At 38.1% G+C, this 23,357-nt stretch overlaps 1 protein-coding gene across 3 annotated transcripts; it reads left to right on the plus strand.

The window, feature by feature from the left end:
* The first annotated feature begins 747 nt into the window (after positions 1-747).
* tmem268 (transmembrane protein 268) lies at positions 748-22,181 on the plus strand. 3 transcript variants are annotated; one of them, XM_072447185.1, is made up of 10 exons: positions 756-875; positions 10,776-10,967; positions 12,091-12,182; positions 12,474-12,581; positions 13,359-13,511; positions 14,656-14,766; positions 14,851-14,940; positions 16,470-16,583; positions 16,614-16,745; positions 21,236-22,172. In XM_072447185.1, the coding sequence occupies exons 2-10, from the start codon at positions 10,796-10,798 to the stop codon at positions 21,401-21,403; spliced, it is 1,140 nt and encodes a 379-aa protein (XP_072303286.1). In that variant the 5' UTR covers positions 756-875; positions 10,776-10,795; the 3' UTR covers positions 21,404-22,172. The 3 variants fall into 3 exon arrangements, with proteins under 3 accessions (XP_072303285.1, XP_072303286.1, XP_072303287.1); XM_072447184.1 differs by having other exon boundaries at positions 748-875; positions 16,470-16,745; positions 21,236-22,181; XM_072447186.1 differs by lacking the exon at positions 10,776-10,967 and having other exon boundaries at positions 817-875; positions 16,470-16,745; positions 21,236-22,170.
* Positions 22,182-23,357: the final 1,176 nt, after the last annotated feature.

Genomic DNA, 23,357 nt, shown 5'->3' on the forward strand with positions numbered 1-23,357 from the left:
GTGTGAAGTATTATGGCCCTAAAATGAGTACAAGACATGACTTATGATTTGTTCAAAATTCACTTTTTTTCTCATTTTACATTGTAGATTTTATTTGGTGAAGTTTGCTGCTTTATGCACAGTAGAACTAAATGTTTAGTCTGGATTTTAACTCAAAATCCCGCCCTGTATATATATATGGACCTTTTGAGTTGATACCGAAACCCGATATCTGATATTTGGCTCGCTGCTGCTGTCAATATTTTCCCGTGCTTAGATTTTAAAATCCATAGCAAGACTCACCTAATCTAATTCAAATTGAAATTAAGTTCACAAATTATTAACTTTTCACTTATACATAAATTATAACAAATCATAAAAATAATATAATATGCATTTATTTGGGATAGAAAATTATTTGGTGATTGTGTAAAAATACGACAAAATGTTTTGCTTAATAGCTCTTTTATTTCAATTTTTACTCATTAAAATAGAATAAAAAAGCAAAAATAAAACCGATACAGATACTGGCGCCGATATATCACAGCTCCACTACGCACTTTATCCATGTTAAAGGGAAACAATGTGTTAAATGTTAGATGTGTGTGTAAAGCTCCCTGTTCGTGTTCACGTCCATTACCGTTTTAACCTCGCTCATAAATCGCCCTCGAATCTCGAATGAACTTGTTGCGTAACTCTTTCGAACAATCACGCTGACATTACGAATCGGCACGCTGTAAACGCTCTGCTGCTCTGGCCTCGTTCTAGGGCAAAGCTGAGGAGCATTCCTGCAGCAGTCATGAGGCGCGGCTGATCCGAGTCACAAGTCTCTGCAGAGCGCGACCAGCGGCTGAAACGATGCTGGAATAAGTGATGGACGCTGCCTTTCCACACAGGTACGATCGTGTTTACTTTGTTTTAATCTGAGAGCGATTTGTTTACAATGACATATGAATTATTAAGAAAGATTGGACCGGTAATACATGGGTTTGAATGTGGTATTTGCTTTTTATTGTTACGTTCGCAAAAAGTACAGAGCCATAACATGAGCGTAATAATTTTCTGGACTATAAGTCGCACTTTTTTTCATAGTTTTGGCCGGGGTGCGACTTATACTTATATTTATACTTATATACTTATACTCTGGAGCGACTTATATGTGATATTATTTGTTATTTTCACACTTGCAACCGCATTTCATACTCCAGTGCAATTTATATATGTTTTTTTTCTTCTCTATTATGCATTTTTTGGCTGGTGCGACTTATACTCCGGAAAATACTGTACAAAGAAATATTGTACTACATGGGTTTGAATGAGGTATTTGCTTTTATTCGCAAAAAAGTACAGAGCCATGACATGAGCTTAATTATGTACTTTTTATTTATTTAAATGGGATGCACTTTTTCAATTTTGACCGTGACAATAAACTCAAAATATTTAAACTTTTTCACGTTGGCAGCTGAATAGAAAATAATGAGGGTAGGAATTGAAATATTGAATCGAAACAGAGATAGATTCTGCGTTAGTAAAGAATTACATGAAAGACACTGATTATTAAAACAATGAGGATTCATTTCAAGACGGTTCGTCAAAAAATCAGTTGAGCTCAAAGATTAACACTAAAACGACAAAGAAATCGGGTGTTGCTACTTTAATACAGCTGAAACACAAAGCTTAAAATGTAATAATTTGAGCTGTGGTCACTAAAATGTATTATTAAGCACTTCAAATGTGTTCTGTAAGTATTGTATACAAAAATATCTATCTCCATAATGATATTCACATGATATTTTGTTTAAACGTGTCTTTAAATGCATTTGTTGAGGTTTATTTATCAAAATCATTCAGAAATAGCTGTGAAATGAGTCACAAAATGCAGGAATCTCACCACAAACTCATGACTTTTGTTTGCTCTCAGCTCTTTTTGCAGCATTTTTAACCATAAACGAGACACAATATCATCTCAATTCTGTTACTTTGCCCAATATATTCATCAATCAAATTCAAAGTTAAGAAGTAAATTGATGAAAGCCTCACTGTGTCATTAAAGCTGTAAAATCTGCCACACGACTACGATAAAAGGTAAAATATTCATAAGCTTTGTAGTGAAAAAGTGCAGAAGAAAACAACAACAGCAGCAGCAGCAGCAGTTGTGGATGAACGGATATGAAAAGTGTTTGATGTTGTTTCTGAAGCTGTGAGAAGTGTTTGTGTTTTTTTTTGTAGATACTGTTTAAGTTTGTGTCAGGGAATTAGACATACACCAATGCTATTCCTTAACACATTGAGAACACAATTCAACTTAGAATATGAAACGACACAGAAAGATCAGACATTTGTGTGGCATGCATGGGAGAAAACGCGGGGACTGTGTCAGCCAGGCCGTTGTAAGGAGCCTGGCTGACCCTCCTGCGTCTCACCCCCGCGTCTCACCCTGTTTTTTCCCATGCTGGTTGGTTTTATTAGATATTCTGGAATAGGCGGGTCACATTTCTCATTGGTCAGCCTCACATCAAGGCACTTGGTATTTTTCCGTAGAGATCAAGCCTTGGGTAAACATTACCCAGACTCCTCTGGGTTATCACCCCCCCCCCTAGGGTAAACATTCTTTGGACCATCTTTACGACCCCTTCACAAATGCAGTTTGTCAAACACCCGTTCTTCTCTTAGACTAATGATGCAGATAAAATATCACTATTATGCAGATAAAATACATCACAGAAATATAATCATATATTCACATTTTATCACATTTCCCTCCTGTTTATCAAAGCATTAGTCACTGTCTCATATGCCAAACATATCATTCTTTTCAGTTTTCAACATGTCTTTCATATTGGTGTTAAAATGACACTTTTACACACAAAAAGTTTATGCACAGTTCTCAAACATTGAAAACACTTCTTTTCTCTCGGCCCACAACATGTCACTGCATTACTGTCCTAAATTTTGAGTCAGATTGGTCAATCTCTGTAATTTGACAAACAGACAATTTGTCTTGTCTATAATTTGTGCGGTGTGATGGGAAATATAGAAGTACAAGCGGAAAGCCCTTAAACCCGCTGCTCTCTGGTCAGTCAGTTCCCGTCAGGGACCTCTCTGGACACCCCAATAGAATCAAATACGTAGTATCAGGTGCTACTGGGACCAGACTGTCCACTAACCTCTCGACCTTGACCCTGCGGTATGGTTCTGGGTGATGCTGGTCTTTGTTATGACCATGGCTGGCCACAAAAGGGATACATAGGCACAACGTCCCACAAGTGTCCCCACACCACCAACTGGTACATTTCCCATCTCAATTCATAATCTCATTAACATTGCATGTAGTTATGTTGTAGCAGATAAAAAAAACTCTCTTAGTTAGTGCAAACAACAGTGGCTGTGGTGTAATATGCCATTGTGTTTCTTCAGCTTCTGTCATGTCAATTATACATTGTACATTATACATTATGCATTTCATAACCTTTCAAGTTGATCACTTATTTTCTTCCCTCTATATTCCATTAACCGGCATACACAGTTGTGTATGTTGATCGATTGTCCCGATTGTCCCGATTGTCCCGTGCATAATACAGGTGTTCAGCACCCATATTACCGTCATCGCTGTGATGATGATAACTGTTGATTCTTTTTCCACAGAGTATGGTACTCTGCGCACCGTAGCCTCTGTCTCTCGTCCATTGTAGCAGAGTATCGTACTCTACCGTAGACTCTGGACAAAACTCATACAAACGAAGTCCTGCGTCTGCGATGTTATGGATCTGCCGCTGTGTTGTCCAGACATTTCTCTCACTTTCCCATGAGAGCACCCATGTACTCGTCCCTCCAATGGTCGGTGTGAGGACGACACGGTGTGGCTCCGTCCACTTTGCTCCGTCCACTTGGCTCCGTCTCTGTAAACACCACATCTCCAACACGTTCTGCTGCGGTGATAAACAAAGTCTTTACACGTACATATCCCTCCTTTTTGAGATATGGCTTTGCCCATTTCTCAAACTTCTATACAATTCTACATTTAACCAAAATTCAATAATCCAGATAGTTTACAACGTTCACTAATCCAGGATGTAATCAAGGAAGAGATGGAATTGCGTCTGTCTCTCCACTCCGCAATGTCACCTCTTGACCTTTCACAGTTCAGTGGTCACATCCCTGGCTGAGCCCCTCCTTCCACAGCACTGGGCCCCCACCCTGTGTGTCTGTAATCCGACACTGCCAAACCTATCTGTTTTACCACCATTTGTTTCAAACTCTAAATGTTTCAAACTCTAAATGTCTGGTCTCCACGTGTGTGCGCGCATATGTATGTATGTATGTATGTATGTATGTATGTATGTATGATTGATTCAAATACATCAAACAATAATAATTATCTCAATAATTCCCCCGTTGAGCTGGCCATAAGGGTCAGTTCACAACTTAGAATTCTTCACATAATTAACAATTTCACATCTCCTCTGTTTGTGTGGCCTGCATAAAGTCACACATCTAATGTAATATGTGCTAATCTTCTATATGTGCTTCAGGTGAGATTCAAACTCGATCTCTCACACCTGCTCATGTGGTGCTTTACAAACATTGTGTATTAGTTTGTTCTAACAAGTCTATATGTGTATAACAATCAAAATTATTCTAAACCTTCCCCTTGTCCATAAGGCACGTCTCTTTTATCAACCCTTGCTGCCTACTTTCTTTGTCTTTTCTCTGTAACGCATCTTCCTCTCTGTTTTCCCCTCTGTTTCTCTCTCTGTCTTCCTCTTGTAACGGAGGAAACACCCATTTCCAAATTTCTAAACCTGCTTTTTCTTTCTCTCTTTTCACTTACTCTTACCCTCACTTGTAACCTGCTTTTACTTTCTCTTTGCTGCTGATATAAGTATCAGACGCTGCATCCCCTGGGATTCCAGTTAGTTATCTTTAAAATATCCCTGTTATTCTGCTTCTAAACTCATGTATTGATTACCCATCCCCCTGTTTAGTTTTCACTATCTTCAGGTAATCTGCGGGTCTCATAAAATGTATTCTACTCCCCCCAGGCCCTTCCTGTAGTCTAACCCCTCTTGGCTCCCACCTGAGTCCTATAATGTTTAAGTCCTGTTATCACTGGTTTTCATAACTTCTATAGCGTCTAATTTTAGATGATATTGTCTTATTTAAATCTATTCAATTCTTGATTGAATCTCAACAATCCTTCAGGTATTTACTTTAGAATGTCAAATTCTTTCCCTGTTAATTTTAACTTTTCCTATTACCCATCAATCAACCCCCCTGAGGTGTTGCCGTTGATACGCAAAGATAACAACATCTGCTCCATCCTGAGTCCTCCAGATTCTTTGCCAGTCAATAGCCCCTTATCTCTGACTATCTTTTATGACTTGGTGTCCTGTTGCCTTTAGTTAATGACCCATTCATGTCTTTCCTGGGAGGGCATTGGACGTCACTATTTAACTTATTCCCTCACTTACGTCTACATGCAATATGAGGTTTCCTCATGATAATACAAATAAATAAGTTACTGATATAACTTTTACTATCACTTTACTTACTACCCATTCTACTCCTATGTCCAAAAACTTCAGCAGTCACCCATTTACCCATATTATCACTTCCAGGCCTGTGCCTGCATTTGATCCTAAATTTAAAAACACTTCTGTCTTTTCGTCCTGTACTTTCATCTAGTCATGCATTATGGTTACATAATAAGTCCAAAAAGATAATTTTCGTCAAGTCCAAAAATAAAACAAAACAAAACGTGGCTTTGTTTGGTGCACTCAAAAAACACGATACCGTAAAAACACAACTTTTGTCTTCTATGTCGGGGACAGGAAGTGTCCTGTCTGTGATCACATTCCCCAAAAATATTGGCCATCTATAAAAATCTGAATTCATCTTCATCTCCTATCAAGTTTAATACAATCTTTATAATTGATTGTTGTCAATCAAACAAAACCCTTAAAATTTGTTCTACAGAGCTCTCAATAACTAAAATTTAAAACCAGCTGAGTTTAGTTTTACTTATTTCATCAGTTCAGAGCGTCCTCTGAGCTGCTTTCTTCCCATTCTCCTGCCTTGTTGACCCCCCTTATCTCCCCCTCTCTGCCACGTCATCTGAGCATACTGGAAGTCTCCCTCCAAAATCCTCTTATGACTTTTCCTTTGTCTTTTTACAGTTTGGGGTGATAATTCTGGCATTATGTGGTCTCGGTCGTCTGAGAGAAATGCTACTTGCTTTACAGTCACGGTTAATGTCAAGCTTCTAGAGAAAATTCCTTATTAGATTCCTCCGGACATAAACATGGTGTTTAAGATTCACCCGTGACTGCAAATTTTAGATCTCTCAGAATAACGCCTTGTGACCCTTGTATGATTAATTGTGATTCTCACACTCGTTAGTTAATCACTATTAATCCTCATTCGCACATTCACACTTCTCTCTTACTTACTTCGCTCGTGCACAGCGCTTACATTCACACATATTTCCTCAGTAATATGAAACTGGGTATTTCCTCAGTAATACCTAACTGCCTTGCTTTATGTGAGAAACTTATCTCGTCCATAAGCCTACAATATTTTTCCAGTAAATATCAAACTAATGCATAAAACGTTTTATGGCTAACTCTTTTTCACACACAACATTTTTCTGACCTCTTTGTCGCCTGTGTTCTCCTGCTGCTTCGAAACGACGCGCTCTCCTCGCGGAGACTGAGGTGCGATGGGCGGCCACGGGAAAAGTGGACTTCTTTCAGCTGTGCACAGACTTCACCGATTCACCCGTCAATCTCCGCGAAGGGGCTGCTTGTCATCCGGCTCGAAGGACCAGAAAATGTCAGGGAATTAGACATACACCGATGCTATTCCTTAACACATTGAGAACACAATTCAACTTAGAATATGAAACGACACAGAAAGATCAGACATTTGTGTGGCATGCATGGGAGAAAACGCGGGGACTGTGTCAGCCAGGCCGTTGTAAGGAGCCTGGCTGATCCTCCTGCGTCTCACCCCCGCGTCTCACACCGTTTTTTCCCATGCTGGTTGGTTTTATTAGATATTCTGGAATAGGCGGGTCACATTTCTCATTGGTCAGCCTCACATCAAGGCACTTGGTATTTTTCCGTAGAGATCAAGCCTTGGGTAAACATTACCCAGACTCCTCTGGGTTATCACCCCCCCTAGGGTAAACATCCTTTGGACCATCTTTACGACACCTTCACAAATGCAGTTTGTCAAACACCCGTTCTTCTCTTAGACTAATGATGCAGATAAAATATCACTATTATGCACATAAAATACATCACAGAAATATAATCATATATTCACATTTTATCACAGTTTGTGACTGTTATGATGAGGCCACAGTTTCAGTAATGTTATAAGTTATATCACTGCTAGATTCAAACATACGATTTACAGCAGAAGTATAAGAAGACAGAGCAGTTTATGATATTTCAAAAGCTGAACCGAATGTTAAAATGACATAAGTATGAGTATGTTTGCAGCTTGTGGATGTTTCAGTGGTATTTATTGTGCTGTGGGAGACTATAACAGGTGTCATTCCTGTTTGTGCACAATACATGGCACGTTTCTTTCATTTACATTTCATTATTGTTAGATGCTAAGTGCACAAAAGGAGTATTACTATTTGATCAACATTGGACTAAATATGACTCAAATGTAGGACTTTTTATGCCTTCATTATTATTTATTATTATTATTATTATTATCATCATTATCATCATCATATTTTTTTTCTATTATTATTATTTTTTTATTTTTTATTTTATGTTATTTCTTTATTACTATTATTATTATCATTATTATTATTATTAAGATCATGCTCTCTGGTCGTGTTAGTTTTGTGTTTGTACTTCACCCGTGCAACGCTTCACTTCTCCATTTAAACTCTGCCATGGGTCAACTCCCCGGCGTGTGCGGGGTTTATATATAATACTGACAACAGAAAATTAAGGTATGTCATGTAATGCTTTGTAATTCTCTATATTTGCAATAATAATGTATTTTATCGCTGAAACACTTGTATTGATGTGCCACTTTATAATAACTGCACCTTAACTATAAGTCTTATAAAGCATCAAAAATGACTTAATTCATACTGAACTAATGGTTTATTATGAATGATTTGTCTTTGTTGATGCTTTATTAAGGCCAAGTTATGTTTGCAATGACGCTGACATTTGTAAATATGAGACTTTGGCCAAATTCGAATGTGGTTTTTCTCTTGTGGTTGCGGCTCTGTAAAAACTGCAGACAGGAAAATGGGTGGAGCTAACGTCACACCTTTACATTTCACACTTCTCTACAAAATGTGCTGCAACGATGTGCGTGCCAGAGCAAGAAAGAGACGGGGGAGGAGAATCGGAGAGAGAAAAAGCACATTTTATAAGATTAATCGCTTGGAAAGTGCTGCACAAGGACAGACGACTATTAAAAAAAACGACAATTAACACAGAATAAATGCAATTGAGATAAGAGCGAAAGAGTAGAGGGACTGAAGAGACAATGTGTTGTGTATATTCTGGTTCTACAGTAACATTATGCATATTTTTTACTTATTAAGAGGAACAATGGAGGCTGGAATTAGCTTTGCAATCCAACAATGAACAAGAAAAATGTGAAAATACAGCAAAACCTCATCTAGTTTTTCAGTTTAAATCATCTAAATCCTTTGTTTTATGTTCATTTTGCTCATACTGTTTAGCTCATCTTTTAAACATTTATTAATTCAAAAAGTCTATGGATAAATGAGTTTTGTTCACAGCGTTTGTGTTTAGCGGATGTGAAGTCGCAGTCAGAGGAAGTGCAGCCTTCAGGGTTTATCTTCGACAAACAGACTCAGAGATAAAAATAAGACGATTGTGAAAGTCGAGTCGACTGTGGGCGATTGTTGTAATGGAACAGCGAATCGGAAGTGGAGTCGGGAGAAGCTAGTCCTGTCAAAATAAAAGCCCTCTGCTAAATTATTTCTGGAGTGAAAAGTAACAGCGGGAAATAATGCAACTACAAACTCTATTTTACTGCTAAAACTATTTAAATGCTTCACTTATTGGCTTTAGTCTCTGATAGATACTACTAGATACTAATACTAATACTAGATACACATGGAGAGATACTGCTAGATACTACTACTAATACTAAATACACATGGATAGATACTACTACTAATACTAGATACACATGGATAGATACTACTAGATACTACTACTAATACTAGATACACATGGAGAGATACTACCAGATACTACAACTAATACTAGATACACATGGATAGATACTACTAGATACTACAACTAATACTAGATACACATGGATAGATACTACTACTAATACTAAATACACATGGATAGATACTACTACTAATACTAAATACACATGATAGATACTACTACTAATACTAAATACACATGGATAGATACTACTACTAATACTAGATACACATGGAGAGATACTACTAGATACTACTACTAATACTAGATACACATGGAGAGATACTCCTAGATACTACTACTAATACTAGATACACATGGAGAGATACTACTAGATACTACAACTAATACTAGATACACATGGATAGATACTACTACTAATACTAAATACACATGGATAGATACTACTACTAATACTAAATACACATGGATAGATACTACTACTAATACTAAATACACATGGATAGATACTACTACTAATACTAGATACAGATGGAGAGATACTACTAGATACTACTACTAATACTAGATACACATGGAGAGATACTACTAGATACTACTACTAATACTAGATACACATGGATAGATACTACTACTAATACTAAATACACACGGATAGATACTACTACTAATACTAAATACACATGGATAGATACTACTACTAATACTAGATACAGATGGAGAGATACTACTAGATACTACTACTAATAGATACACATGGATAGATACTACTACTAATACTAAATACACATGGCTAGATACTACTACTAATACTAAATACACATGGATAGATACTACTACTAATACTAGATACACATGGATAGATACTACTAGATACTACAACTAATACTAGATACACATGGAGAGATACTACTAGATACTACTACTAATAGATACACATGGATAGATACTACTACTAATACTAAATACACATGGATAGATACTACTACTAATACTAAATACACATGGATAGATACTACTACTAATACTAAATACACATGGATAGATACTACTACTAATACTAGATACACATGGATAGATACTACTAGATTCTACTACTAATACTAGATACACGTGGAGAGATACTACTACTATGGACTACAAATTGTATAGTTTATGTATATATAGTAACCTGATTTTTTTCCTTTTTGGGCTAAAATACTGATTGTTAAATGTAATTATATTTTATTCAATGTTTTTGTGTATGTTTTACACTGACCGCTTCGTCTTGAACTCAAAGCGTCTTGAAACTAATGTCATTATACTAAACTTTCAAACTCAACTTTGATAAAGACGAGGCTCACAACCTGAAACCAATTATAACAGAAATATCATTGACGTTCAGGAAAGGCCATATCTTGTCTTTTTGTAAATTCTTTGACTTGTTTCCAGTACTGATGCTTCAAATAAGTATCTCGTCTCCATACTAGTGTCGATGAGTATTTCGGCTTCAGTTTGTTTGCTGACTTTTCTGGGAACGGCACATGATCCGCAGCCTCAGTCACAAGAGGAAGTTACGCTCTTCGCTCTGAGCGTGAAATTCAAACGTCTCTTCCTCTGTCTCAGGCGCTGGTGACCCGTGAACTATGGACGACCCTTACGGCGACGGTCCCCACAGCGACGGTCCCCACAGCGACGGTCCCCACAGCGACGGTCCCCACGGCGACGGTCCCCACGGCGACGGCCCCATGATCGACGAGAACCAGGTCCCACCGATCAAACCTCAGGCCAACAGCGGCGCGCACAGATATGCAAACGGTAAAAGCACGTGTCACTTAATAAGGTTTATATACTATCATTAGTGTTGTTTATGGACTTTTAAAGGAGACACATTACGCAAAATCTGTGTATTTTTGTACTATTATAACTATTATTGCTTTTCCTTCATCATTAGTTTCCCCTTGAGTTGTATTTAGATAGTTTTTACTCTATAGTGTTCCTATTCTAACTCACAGCCTTGAATTTAGTTCGAAATATCACACTCTGGGTCAAACACTACCGTATTTTCCGCACTACAAGGCGCACTCTCCAAAAACGACAGTGCGCCTTATACTCCAGTGCGCCTTATATATGGATTAATTCTGGTTGTGCTTACTGACCTCGTGCCCCTTACATTTGAAAAATGATTGAAAATAGACCATTCATTGACAAGTGCGCCTTATAATCCAGTGCGCCTTATAGTGTGGAAAATACGGTAATTCAGTTTCTATCACGATGATATTGAGAAAATGCATGTTCCTGATGTGATTTAATATGTTTGAGACCAGAAATAAAGCATAGCATGTGTTCTATAACAGAGTGTGACAGAAATATGACATAAAGTGAAAGAGTAGAAGCACACGCGCCTCACAGCGAGAAGGTCGCCGGTTCCTTTCTGCGTAGGGTTTGCATGTTTCTCCCCGTGTCTCGGTTGGTGCACGTTTTGGGTCGATTTGGGAAACCCGAACACCCGGAGGAAACCCACCCAGAATCAGGGAGAAACATGCAAACTCTGCTAATAATCTACAACTATAACTACGTTTGTTACAGTTATAGTTTATGAGTAGAAAGCGCGTAACTCCTGGACGAACATTATTTTACACTTTGTTCATTGTAAACCACTATATTTATCTAAAATGGCTTAAAAACAGAAACAGCACCATCAACATCAATAACACCGACATTGCAATTATGTTTTTATTTACAGTGCTTTTATTTTTGAACCCTTCACGTACAAACCCGGCATTTCATTCATTTATCAACGAATGGACAGAGCGTCTCAGATGAACACAATACGATAGGATCTGAGTATCGTTTGTCTCCTCTACAAAACGTTGCCTCCGTGATCGTTTCCGAGGTGATGAACGCACGTGACGGTTTTTGTTTGTTGTGTCCGTTTCAGGTCAGTGCGTTTTGTCGGTGTCGAGTTCCATTTCGAGGCCCGGATTCGACTTGGAAACGTGTCGCGGTCGACTGGAGATGAACGGCTTCCAGGTCAGAATGCACGCGGCACATCGGCGTTGTTTATTATATTTAGTTTTTTTGAAAGTTGTCACCATAAACAAGAAGCGCAAAGTTTATTTATTGGTTTTGAGTAACTCCAAGTTTCACTGTCGCTCCATATTACCGTAAAAACGATTGATAAATGAAGTAAAAGTAAATTTTCAACAGTTTTAAGTCATTTAATTTGTTGTCGAATCAAGTTTATTGTTAAATATCGTTAGTTATTATTGTTTTTGGAGTATTAGGTGCATCCATTTTTCACGTATTCTATTTTTTTCACAGATCCCAGAGTCCGAGCTGGAGGTCCCTCTGAAAACGGCCCTCGATGTTCCGTCGGTCAAAAGATACATCGCCTTCAACTCCTCCATGTTTCATTTCCTCGTGGCTCCTGTGGGTTTTGCTTAAACTCTGATTTCTCTTGTTGACTCCTGCTGCTGGTTTAAAACAAATAGAAGTGAATCTATTTGTTGTTGTTTTTTTTGCACTTTTTACTGTCCTAATCAACAGTGAACTGTTTTTTAATTTAATCCTTTAATTTAATGAAGCTTCAATTATGTGTAAAATGTATTCATTCATAAGGTTTTGTGTTTTTTGCCGTTTACTGAACTTTCTTTTTGACCTATTGTATGTTCTTTGTTATAATATAAACTCCTGCAATTGTCAGCAATTGTTTTTTCAATCGTTCAATTATTTTTATTGTATGTTGAAACTTTTTAAATGCATTTCAACCAAATAAAGGTTGAGATACAGCAAATCAGAGAATATTCTAAAATATATATTTTAAAAAAGTATATTTGATGAACTTTAAATTGTTTTTGTTACAAAAATGTGTAAATATTTAATTTATGTAATGTATTTTTACATGTGTTTTTAGTCAGTAACGTCCAGATGACGATTACAATTATTAAAGAAATATGGATTTGATTATTGTTTATAATCATGATCACGATAAGTTGATTAAAATAATTAATCGTTGCAGCACAAATAATTTTTTTTTTTTTAAAGTGAAAAGTTACACAAACGTAACAATAAAATACAAACGATCTATTAAAACCAATACATAAATCAATATTTTAAGGCTTATTTTGTATTTGTACTTTTGTTATTTATGTATTTCTTCAGTGAGTGTGTTATCGTGTATCTGAGGTTGTGTGTGCTGCTTCTCAGGTGCTCTACGTGGTCCTGTGGTGCGCCACCTTCTCCAGTCTTCACGCACACGTCACATTCACAGATTACTGGGTGCTCTGCCTCTGCGTCAGCCTCATCGCCATCTTCCTCACCACCGCCATCGTCTTCACCCTCCACCGCAGCAACGACGAGGTGACACAGCACAAAACGGCCCGGGACAGGAAAAGTACCACGTGATTTTTAGCTCGTTTTTAAACTATAACACTGTGTTGTCCAAAAGTGGTTCATGAGGCCATAATATACAGGAGTCTGGAATAATCTGCTCACGTTTGCTTTAATGTTTAATAAGTTTAGGCATAAGTAATTTTTACCTCAGCCTAAACCATTTTCTGTCATGTTTCTGTTGTGTACATCTTTATCAAGCTGTAAATGACAGAATAAACTACTACTACTACTACTACTACTACTACTACTACTACTACTACTACTACTACTACTACTACTACTACTACTACTACTACTACTACTACTGCAATCTGTTAACACAGATATTACTTGTTGACTTGTTGTATAAATCTTTATCGGCCAGGAAAGTCCTGTTGACATGACATTTCCGGATTATAAGTTGCACTTTTTTTCATAGTTTTGGCCGGGGTGCGACTTATACTTATATTTCTACTTATATACTTATACTCCAGAGAGACTTATATGTGATATTATTTGTTATTTTCACATTTGCAACCGCATTTCATACTCCAGTGCGACTTATATATGTTTTTTTCTTCTCTATTATGCTTTTTTTGGCTCCGGTGCGACTTATAGTCCAGAAAATACGGTAAACTAAACTCTTGTTGAGGCACAGGTCAGTTGCAACATCAACACTTTTAGAGAATCACAGGAATCAGTTAGAAACCATTTCCAAAACCTCCAGCATTTGTTAGAAACTGAGCAGTGAAAATCAGTTCAGTAGCTCCTGTACTTTATTTACATGTACAATTTTCTTTTACTATTATCATATTTTTGGACCTGAGATGATTAAAACGACTTGCAAATCTTAAAATCGGACGTGAGGAATCAGAGGGACAGTGGTCGGAATGAAATGTGATGTGTTTTTGCTATTGAAATGTCATTTTATCAATATTTCAACAACAAAAAATCCGTTAATAGCTGTTAAGAAATTGACAAATCGTCCCGAAACTCTTGAGATTGCAGAGAAAACTGTCCCGTCTGTTCTTTGTGAAGTGTTTGTGATAAATTGCAGAGGCGCGGTCAACAGAGGTCCAGAATACGTGTCCGTTTATGCGTTAATAATGATGACTTTTTCCGCCTCTGTCAGATCAACATGAATCTGGACGTCAGACTGATTGCGGTGAATGAAAACCTGGTCAAACACAAGCTGCTGGTGGCAGTGGCCGATTGGGTGGAGAACTGCGCCGGAAACCTGGAGGTGAACGCTCAAACTGCAGGTTTTTTGAATGACAGTTTGAGTGAGTGTATATGAGTCTCAATCATGTGTGTGTTATTCCTTTAGCTGTACTTTGTTTACTGGGACATGTCCCGTTGTCTGAAAGCTTTGACTGAAACTTTGGAGGAGCGAAATTATGACTCTGCGAATGTTCAGGTGAGACTTTAATCACCCTTTTCTTCACAGATTATGCAACAGAAGCATTTGTATGATCATAAATACACAAGACGTATATATATACTGTATGGGCATGTTATGAACAGTTTGTGGGAGTAACTGGATAAGAGAATGAGAACTGTTTAACCACATTTAACTGCAGTAAATGTGGTAAAATTGATGGATACTTTCTGATTTTTGGTCAGAATGAGCAGTTTGAATAAATGTTTTCATTTACCTAGTGGATTCAATGTATATATATATATATATATATATATATATATATATATATATATATATATATATATATATATATATATATATATATATATATATATATATATATATATATATTCGTTCATGTGTTTGCTCAAAGCTGGGACTTGAACTCAAAACCTTTAGGCAGAATATCATAATGAACATGCTCATAAGCCCTCAGACCCAGTATTGGAACACAGTACAAAAGTTAAAAGTACAGATTTTTAAGTAAATACTTACAGTAGATCATGTTTTTTACTTTACTACATTTGAGAGCAGAAATCTGTACTTTCTTTCAGTACTTTTTACTATTCAAGTGGACTGACAAATAAAAAGTACTTTCTGTCTGTTTTGATTGACATCGTGCCTAAAGGCTTTGAGCAAACCAAAATATACTTTGTTCAGAAAATACTGAGAATTTATGGACAAAAAAATCTGGACAATTCTTCATCAAGTTTCATTCATAATGATTCTTCATCATAAAATGTCTTTATTTATAGAAAAATACTTTAAATTTAAAAAAAAAAACACTTGACACAAGTAACATTTAAAACATGCTCTTAAGTACTTTTACTTAAGTAGATTTTGATGTGATACCTTGACTTTTTGACTTTTTATATTTGTACTTACTTTTTACTCCTTACTTACGTAAAACAGTACAGAACTTCTTCCACTGCTCAAACCGACGGGAAAGTACTTTTTACTTTTCAGTCGTGTTATAAAATGTAGTGCAGTAGAAAGTACATATATCTGCTCTCAAACGTTGAGAAGTATGAAGTAAAATGTAGAAAACAGACGCTTAAACATTGCGCTTGAGTTTTACTTTTGTCCTTTGTTACTTTCCACCACCTTCTGCGTCTGACCTAGTGAATGACCTCTCAGTGAATGACCTCTCAGTGAATGACCCCTCAGTGAATGACCCCTCAGTGAATGACCCCTCAGTGAATGACCTCTCAGTGAATGACCTCTCAGTGAATGACCCCTCAGTGAATGACCCCTCAGTGAATGACCCCTCAGTGAATGACCTCTCAGTGAATGACCTCTCAGTGAATGACCCCTCAGTGAATGACCTCTCAGTGAATGACCTCTCAGTGAATGACCTCTCAGTGAATGACCCCTCAGTGAATGACCTCTCAGTGAATGACCCCTCAGTGAATGACTTCTCAGTGAATGACCCCTCAGTGAATGACCTCTCAGTGAATGACCTCTCAGTTCACACTCCTCCAAACTCTGCGCTGCTCCTGAAGATAAACGCCTGCTTGTGTCTGTAGAAGAAGCTGCAGAAGAGGATGTCCCACCTGGTCCTGGTCAGCGAGCTTCCTCAGACGCACTCAGACTCTGGGACGTCCCGAACAGAGACGGAGGAGCGGGACGTGGAGCGAGACGTGGAGCGAGACGTGGAGCGGGACGTGGAGCAGGGCGAACACAGGCCTCTGCTGCAGGACGAGGAGCCAGAGCGCGGCGCCTCCTCCTCCTCGGGCCAGAAGGGGGCGCAACGACTGACCAGCAGCCACAGCCTCGTCCCGGACACGGCGCTCTCTGCTCAGGTGAGACCTCAGGGGGGCGCTGCCATTGAAGAAGACATGACGTCTATCGCTTACAGGCTACGTTTAGGTCACGACACGTTACAAAGTCTTTTCAGTGTCAAACTTCATGTTTTTGTTGCTCTTTCTAGATTTGCTGTTGTTGTCTGGCAGGTGTTTTGATTACAGCCTTTTACAATTAAAAAAAAGAAAGTGGAACCTATTTTATTCCAGAGAAGAAGTCAAGATAAACGGATTTGAATCAGATTTGAATCAGATTTGAATCAGATTTGAACGTGGCCTGTTCACACTGTCAATAAATCTGATCTAGGTCACATTTTGGCAAAAGAAAATCAGCTGTCATCCCAAAAAACATTTCTTACAAGTTTGTGGATGATAAAATGTTTTCTACCATATTTTCCGGACTATAAGTACCACCTTTTTTCATAGTTTTGGCCGGGGTGCGACTTATACTTATATTTATACTTATACTTATACTCCGGAGCGACTTATATGTGATATTATTTGTTATTTTCACACTTGCAACCGCATTTCATACTCCAGTGCAACTTATATAGTTTTTTTTCTTCTCTTTTATGCATTTTTTTGCTGGTGCGACTTATACTCCACTGCGACTTATAGTTCGGAAAATACGGTAATTAGATGAAGACGGCGTGTAGTGGCCTGATGTTGTCACAAACTTCTGCTTTTACGACACACTTTCTGGGCGGAAAAACAGAATTTATTCATTAAGTAGAGACAAAAGTTGTGTGTTTAAAATGTTAGATTAAGATTGAAGTGGAGAAAAGTGTCTCGAGGGGTAAATTTGTCCTTTGCATTTGAGCATCCTCGAGGAGAAATCTGTAAAGAGCAGAACTTTTTGGTCATAAGAACGTGCAATTCGTCTATTTTTCATGTCGATGAGACGAGGAAAACACTCAGACAAGGTCCCAATCGACCCGGGAATCGAACCCGAGACCCTGTCGCTGCGTGACCTAAACTAATCCACTCGTAATCGACTGTAAAAGAGTCTATTCTGCCCTGCTCGTGTCTTGAGTGCACAGTTTGTAGAGCACTTCACTTTCTGGGCCTGTCTCGTCTGTATTTTAATGACCCGCGCTGCAGATGTCGAGCGGCGATCGGGAGGAGCCGGACAGATGACCAAACTCACTTAACACCCAAATGTATTCACGGACCGCTCAATATTTCACTTTGAAGACGACGGCAACTTTCTCCAGGGAAGTTTGGAGCTGCTCATGTTGGAACGGGATAATATAAGATAAGATAAGATAAGATAAGATAAGCCTTTATTTGTCTCACAATGGGGACATTTCCAGTGTTGCAACCATGGATTATAATATGGGTGGCGACACAAAGTAGGCACAGAAGTAAACAATAAAAAACAGATAACTTATTAAAAAACACTGTTATAGAAAAAACTTTTATACTGTATAATAATAACAATAGTGACACTCTTATTTACAGCTTGAGACGAGCCGCGAGCTTCACACAGATCCATCATGTCAGAGTGTGTATTTGGATCATCATAATCTAGGTAAACGGCGACCAAGAATGAAACAAGACCATGTAGGGTCTCAAACTACATGTATTCAGTTTATGATTAAGGGAGATTTCTTAGCAGAAACGAGACAAGACGGGGCACCAGGGTAAAACCCAAAGAGCTAAGATACGGTCCTTAATCGCGCTCGTTAAAAAGGTCTGAAGGGTGTTTCACGATTCAGGGACTTACACATAGTCTAATCAAACAAACAATAGTCAATAACTCTTTCGTGTAGTTTATTTATCAAAAGGGTAATCAAAAACACCGGAGCAGAAATGCGCACAGGTAAATCACAGGTGATGTTATATCAGATTTAACAGCAGATTCCATGCAGATAATGTTAAACCAGGGTTTTGCCTTTGATAACCAAACGTGTCTATGCTAATCTATATCAAAAAGAGGGAAAGTGAGAAGCTAAAGGGAGGAGGAACAGCTGAGCTCTACCCAAATCACGCCACAAAAGCGACTCTGAACTCGGCTTACGGTTCTGTAGAGACTCGGTCCGACTGGTCCTTGTCCGCGGACGAGATCTGTAGCGAGGCGTCGCGTGGAGCGGTGTGGCGGCGAAGGTTCGGGGGCGTGCTGCAAGGTCCTTGAAGCGGGCGGCGGTCGGGGAGCGAGGCGTCGCGTGGAGCGGTGTGCTGTGACGTGCTGTGAGGTCCTTGGCGCCGGTGGCAACGGAGGCGATGTCCGGGAGTTCCTTAGCGGTAGAACGCTTTAGCGGCGTGTTAGCTCCTCACGCGGCCTTTACTCAGATGAGAGCGTAGCGCTGATCCACGTAAACGGCGTAGATTACTTCAAAAAGAAAAGAAACAAAGTAGCAAAGAAAGTCTCTGTCCGGTTTAGCGCTTAAGCTTAGTTCCAGGTAGTTCCAGGTAGTTCCAGGTAGTTCCAGGTAGTTCCAGGTGGTTCCAGGTGGTTTCAGAGTCCAGGGCTGGCATGGCCTTGTCGACCACGTGACGGACGGATTTTGTTGAGACAAAGGAAAAGTGAAAGGCTCGTCCGTGGAAACGGCTTCCAAGAGAGAAGAGAAGAGGAAGAGGAGAGCAAGAGAGCGTTTCTAGCTTGGAGCGTCCTTTTGATACCTGGCCCGCAGGGCATGCTGGGAGCGAAAGGGGCGGGCGCAACAGCGAAAACTTCCTGGCCGAGAAAATAAAACTCGAGTAACGTAAATAATAATGGCAAAAACATTGAACCCTGTTTTAACATTTACACGTTAAACACTTTTGGCAGTTTGTGCACATTATTTCTTGAGGTAGACACATTTTACATCTTCTTTCACCTGTGATGGGCGCTCGAAAATCAAGCATTGGGAATATAAAACCTTAAACAGTGGAAAAATACGTAACACAAGGTGAAACATGTGGTGTAGGGAGTTGATTCGGACAAACATTCATGGCATAATCACATAAAACATAGTTTTCATCGGGGCGTCTTCCTGTAAGACTGTGGGGAGAAGAAGATCTGTTATCAGAAAAGTCACAGCGGCTCCCCTGCGGTGAGGGACAGAGGGAGAACGAAAAAACCCCAATGTTCAAAGAGAGATTTTCTGTTATCTGGCCGTGGAATGTCCATCTCCATTCCCCTACAACCATAAAGAATGTAAGAGATGAAAATGTAAACACAAAAACATGACAAAAGAACATTAAGTCCAACATAAGCATCACATTTGGGCCATAGATCCTCTGCATGTTCTGTATGACATTAAATACATTTTATTTGTACATAATCTCGATCTAGAAGCCTTCAGTCAACATGTTTCAGTCTTTATTTATTTGATACTATATTTGAAAAGTCTCATTACACAATAGGAATAATCGTTTAACCAGTCGATTACTAAAATAATGGTTAGTTGCAGAGGACACACAGTTTTTTTATTCACTGCTGCTCAATTACACACAAATATATACAACATATTTAAGGGCCAGAATACATGAGTTATGATTGAAATAATTTTAAACAATTTAAAATTCTCGGTGAAATTGTAAAGTCTTGTTTTGTGATTTACGTTTAAAATCGGCTGAATATTTGAAGGTTTTGAGAGGCAGAAGAACGAGCGCTCAAATCATTCAGAATGTAATTATTTGTTCATACCATTTTTTAATTGATTGAGACAATATCTTTGTGTGCCTGGATTACAAATTGAACCATTCAATATGTAAAGTAAATTGAGTATTTTTCATTAAAAATCACAACATATTTGTGCCCGTTTTTATAGCAAATCGTGTTGTTATTGTCTGTTTATACTCCACATAACTATAATAAAACAGTCAGTGATTATTTCAGTTTACAGATTACATTACGCTGTATTTAAATCTCCCTCTCGCTCTCAAAATGACCACGTGAACAACTCTGGACCATGAACACGAAGACGAAATTGAAACAAATGAAAATGTCCAGTGTGAAAACATTGAAAAAACTGTTTAATTATACTATATTTATTTTATTGTGTTATTTTACCTAATTTCACAAACAAATATACCATCTATCTATCAAAATATAGATTACATAAAATAAATTGACAATATTGTGTCTGGGTCTTGTAAATGTTGTGTTTATTTTTATTTAACTTATTTGTTGCTATTTTATTGTTTGCTTTGCTTTGATTGGTTTTATTATTTTAAGAATCAAATTGAACATTTATTATTCCGTTTTACATGTTGTTGTTTTTTTGGTTATTGTTTGTGTTGGCGCAGCACTTTTGAAACTGTTTTTGGTTATAAAATGTGTTGTATGAATAGTTGATTTGGATTTACAATTATTTTAAAAATCAATTTATGAATTAAATTTAAATAAAATAAATAAAATAAATGAAATAAATGAAAAAAATAAAATTAATACAATAAAATAGATAATAATAAATATTGTATTTATTGTATTTATTTTAAATACAATTAAATAAAAAATAATAAAAATGATACATTAAAATAAATGTCCCTCTTTCTCTCCTCAGACCAAAGCTCACCAGTTGCTGCTGACGTACTCTGCGTTGTACATAAAGCTGCTCGTGTCTCAGCGTTTGTCTGGTCCGTCCAACTACAAGATGCGTCCGAAGAGGAACCACTGCACCGCGGCGTCTCTGTGTCTGTGCCAGTACATCTGCACCAAGATCCTGCGCTAGCACCAAAATGCACCTGCCAACATAGACTTTTTATACATAATTTATTTGACTTTGTAGCGTTTTATTCAGTTCTGCTTTTGGCGTCACAAATGGACAATGATGTTGGAGTTTGACCAGATCTTTTTTAAAATCTCTTAAAAATCTCAGAAACTTGGACATACAGTGCTAATCCTCTACATGTCACCATGCATTATCTCGTAATGGTAAAATACAGTGTTCAGATTTGTGCCTATGAAGCTGACTTGAATTTGTAATATAACGCTAGAAGATGCTGCACAAATAGTTAAACAATGAAAGCCGCAGCGTGTAATATTGAGTAAAATGCTATATCTATTGTAAGTGAATTAAATGAACTTTTTATTACCGTTCATAAATACATTGATATTATTTTTTGTTCGGGCCCAGAATCATATTTTTGTCACTAGATTTCGCACTAAAGCACAGGCCTGTAAATCCAGGACATGTGGTGTCCAGCGGCCAATGGGATCACTTTGCTCCAAACCAGGAAGAGTGTGCTTCGGTGAGTGGGCGTGTCCTCCATGGTCCTGGGCGTGTGCTGTGTCCAGGCCCCTCCCCCTGCATGATAATGAGGATCCACCCATACCTCCTGTGAACTGTCAGGAGCCTGCACTGTATGTAATGTATTCTCAATGTGCGACGGATACAATGGACAGGACTAAAATGTTTTCTGGTTTTAGCGTCCTGGACCTTTTGTTAATACAGATTTATATTTGCACATGTTATGTTCAACTCTCTGCTTGAAAACGGCCCGTGCTGCATTTGTTTACGTTGTCCCTGTACCTGACAATCACTGCACTGTGCATTAGATATTTAAATTATTATAAACGATACATAAACACATGATTGTCGAGCATTTTTTGTTCATTATTTTGTGTGTGTGTGTGTGTGTATATAACAATGCTAAGTAAGTAGTACAATTAATTTTAGGTAAATATGTTTTCTGTTGTTTGTATTTATTTTCCTTTTTATTGAGTTATTTATTATGCCATCTATTCAGCAATCAAACCCAAAGCACTACATTTCACACATCAGCCTCCTGTTGTGTTGTCTGTGTTGATTTTAAATAGTTTAAATGTCAGATGTCCCTCCCCTACTCTTGACAAACTCAGACTGCTAAATTGTGACTCCTTAAGGCAAAAATTATCTATAGGGAGATGACAATAAAATCATAATCTGATCCTGTGACGATATTTTCTTGATATTCGTGTGATTCAGTGCAAACATCACTTTCCCCCTCCACTGCTTGTACTGGTCAGATTCATAAAACTGAATGAGTGACAGGTGGATTAAACCAATCACAGTTAAGCAAAGAAACCTCATTGTGCAAATCTACTTTATATCCGATGTATAGGCTCTTAAATCCTGATATTCAATCTAATACTGTAAAGTAAACATTCTGAGGAAGGCCTCTTTCACAAAATGTTGTAGGTCAGCTTCAAACAAAACAAAAATACTTAAAATTGGGAATATATATTAAGTATCATGTGATCAGTCTTGTCACATGATGATATTATCAGTATTGTATGTATTGTGACTTGATACTGACACATCGAGCTGTAAAACGTTGCACATCGTCCAGATCGTTGCTGCTCTCCTTGTTGACCACATGGCGCCGTCTCTCGGCTCTGGAGATGACAGCTGACAGGAACCACAGGCCGGCTTTGGCACAGTCCCTGGGCATGCTGGGTGTTTGAGATAGAGGCCAGACACGTGCAGAGAGAGGCCAGGTCCAAGCATCTCGGACTCTGCTGCGAGCACGGGCTGTTAGCGGGAGACTAAACGGACATCTGTGAAAACACTGCACTCTCACACAGACTGGAGCGGAGCCGCTTTCACTCTGATCCAACATGAGCACAGATTAAACACAAATACAATTGTCTCCCTCAGTTGTAACTGTGTTTAGTATTGATCTAATATGAATGAAATCAGTTAC

Source organism: Eucyclogobius newberryi, unplaced genomic scaffold, assembly GCF_026437365.1.
Source record: "Eucyclogobius newberryi isolate DKJ021-1_F unplaced genomic scaffold, fEucNew1.0.hap1 SCAF_16, whole genome shotgun sequence".
In the NCBI taxonomy this organism is placed as follows: Eukaryota; Metazoa; Chordata; class Actinopteri; order Gobiiformes; family Gobiidae; genus Eucyclogobius; species Eucyclogobius newberryi.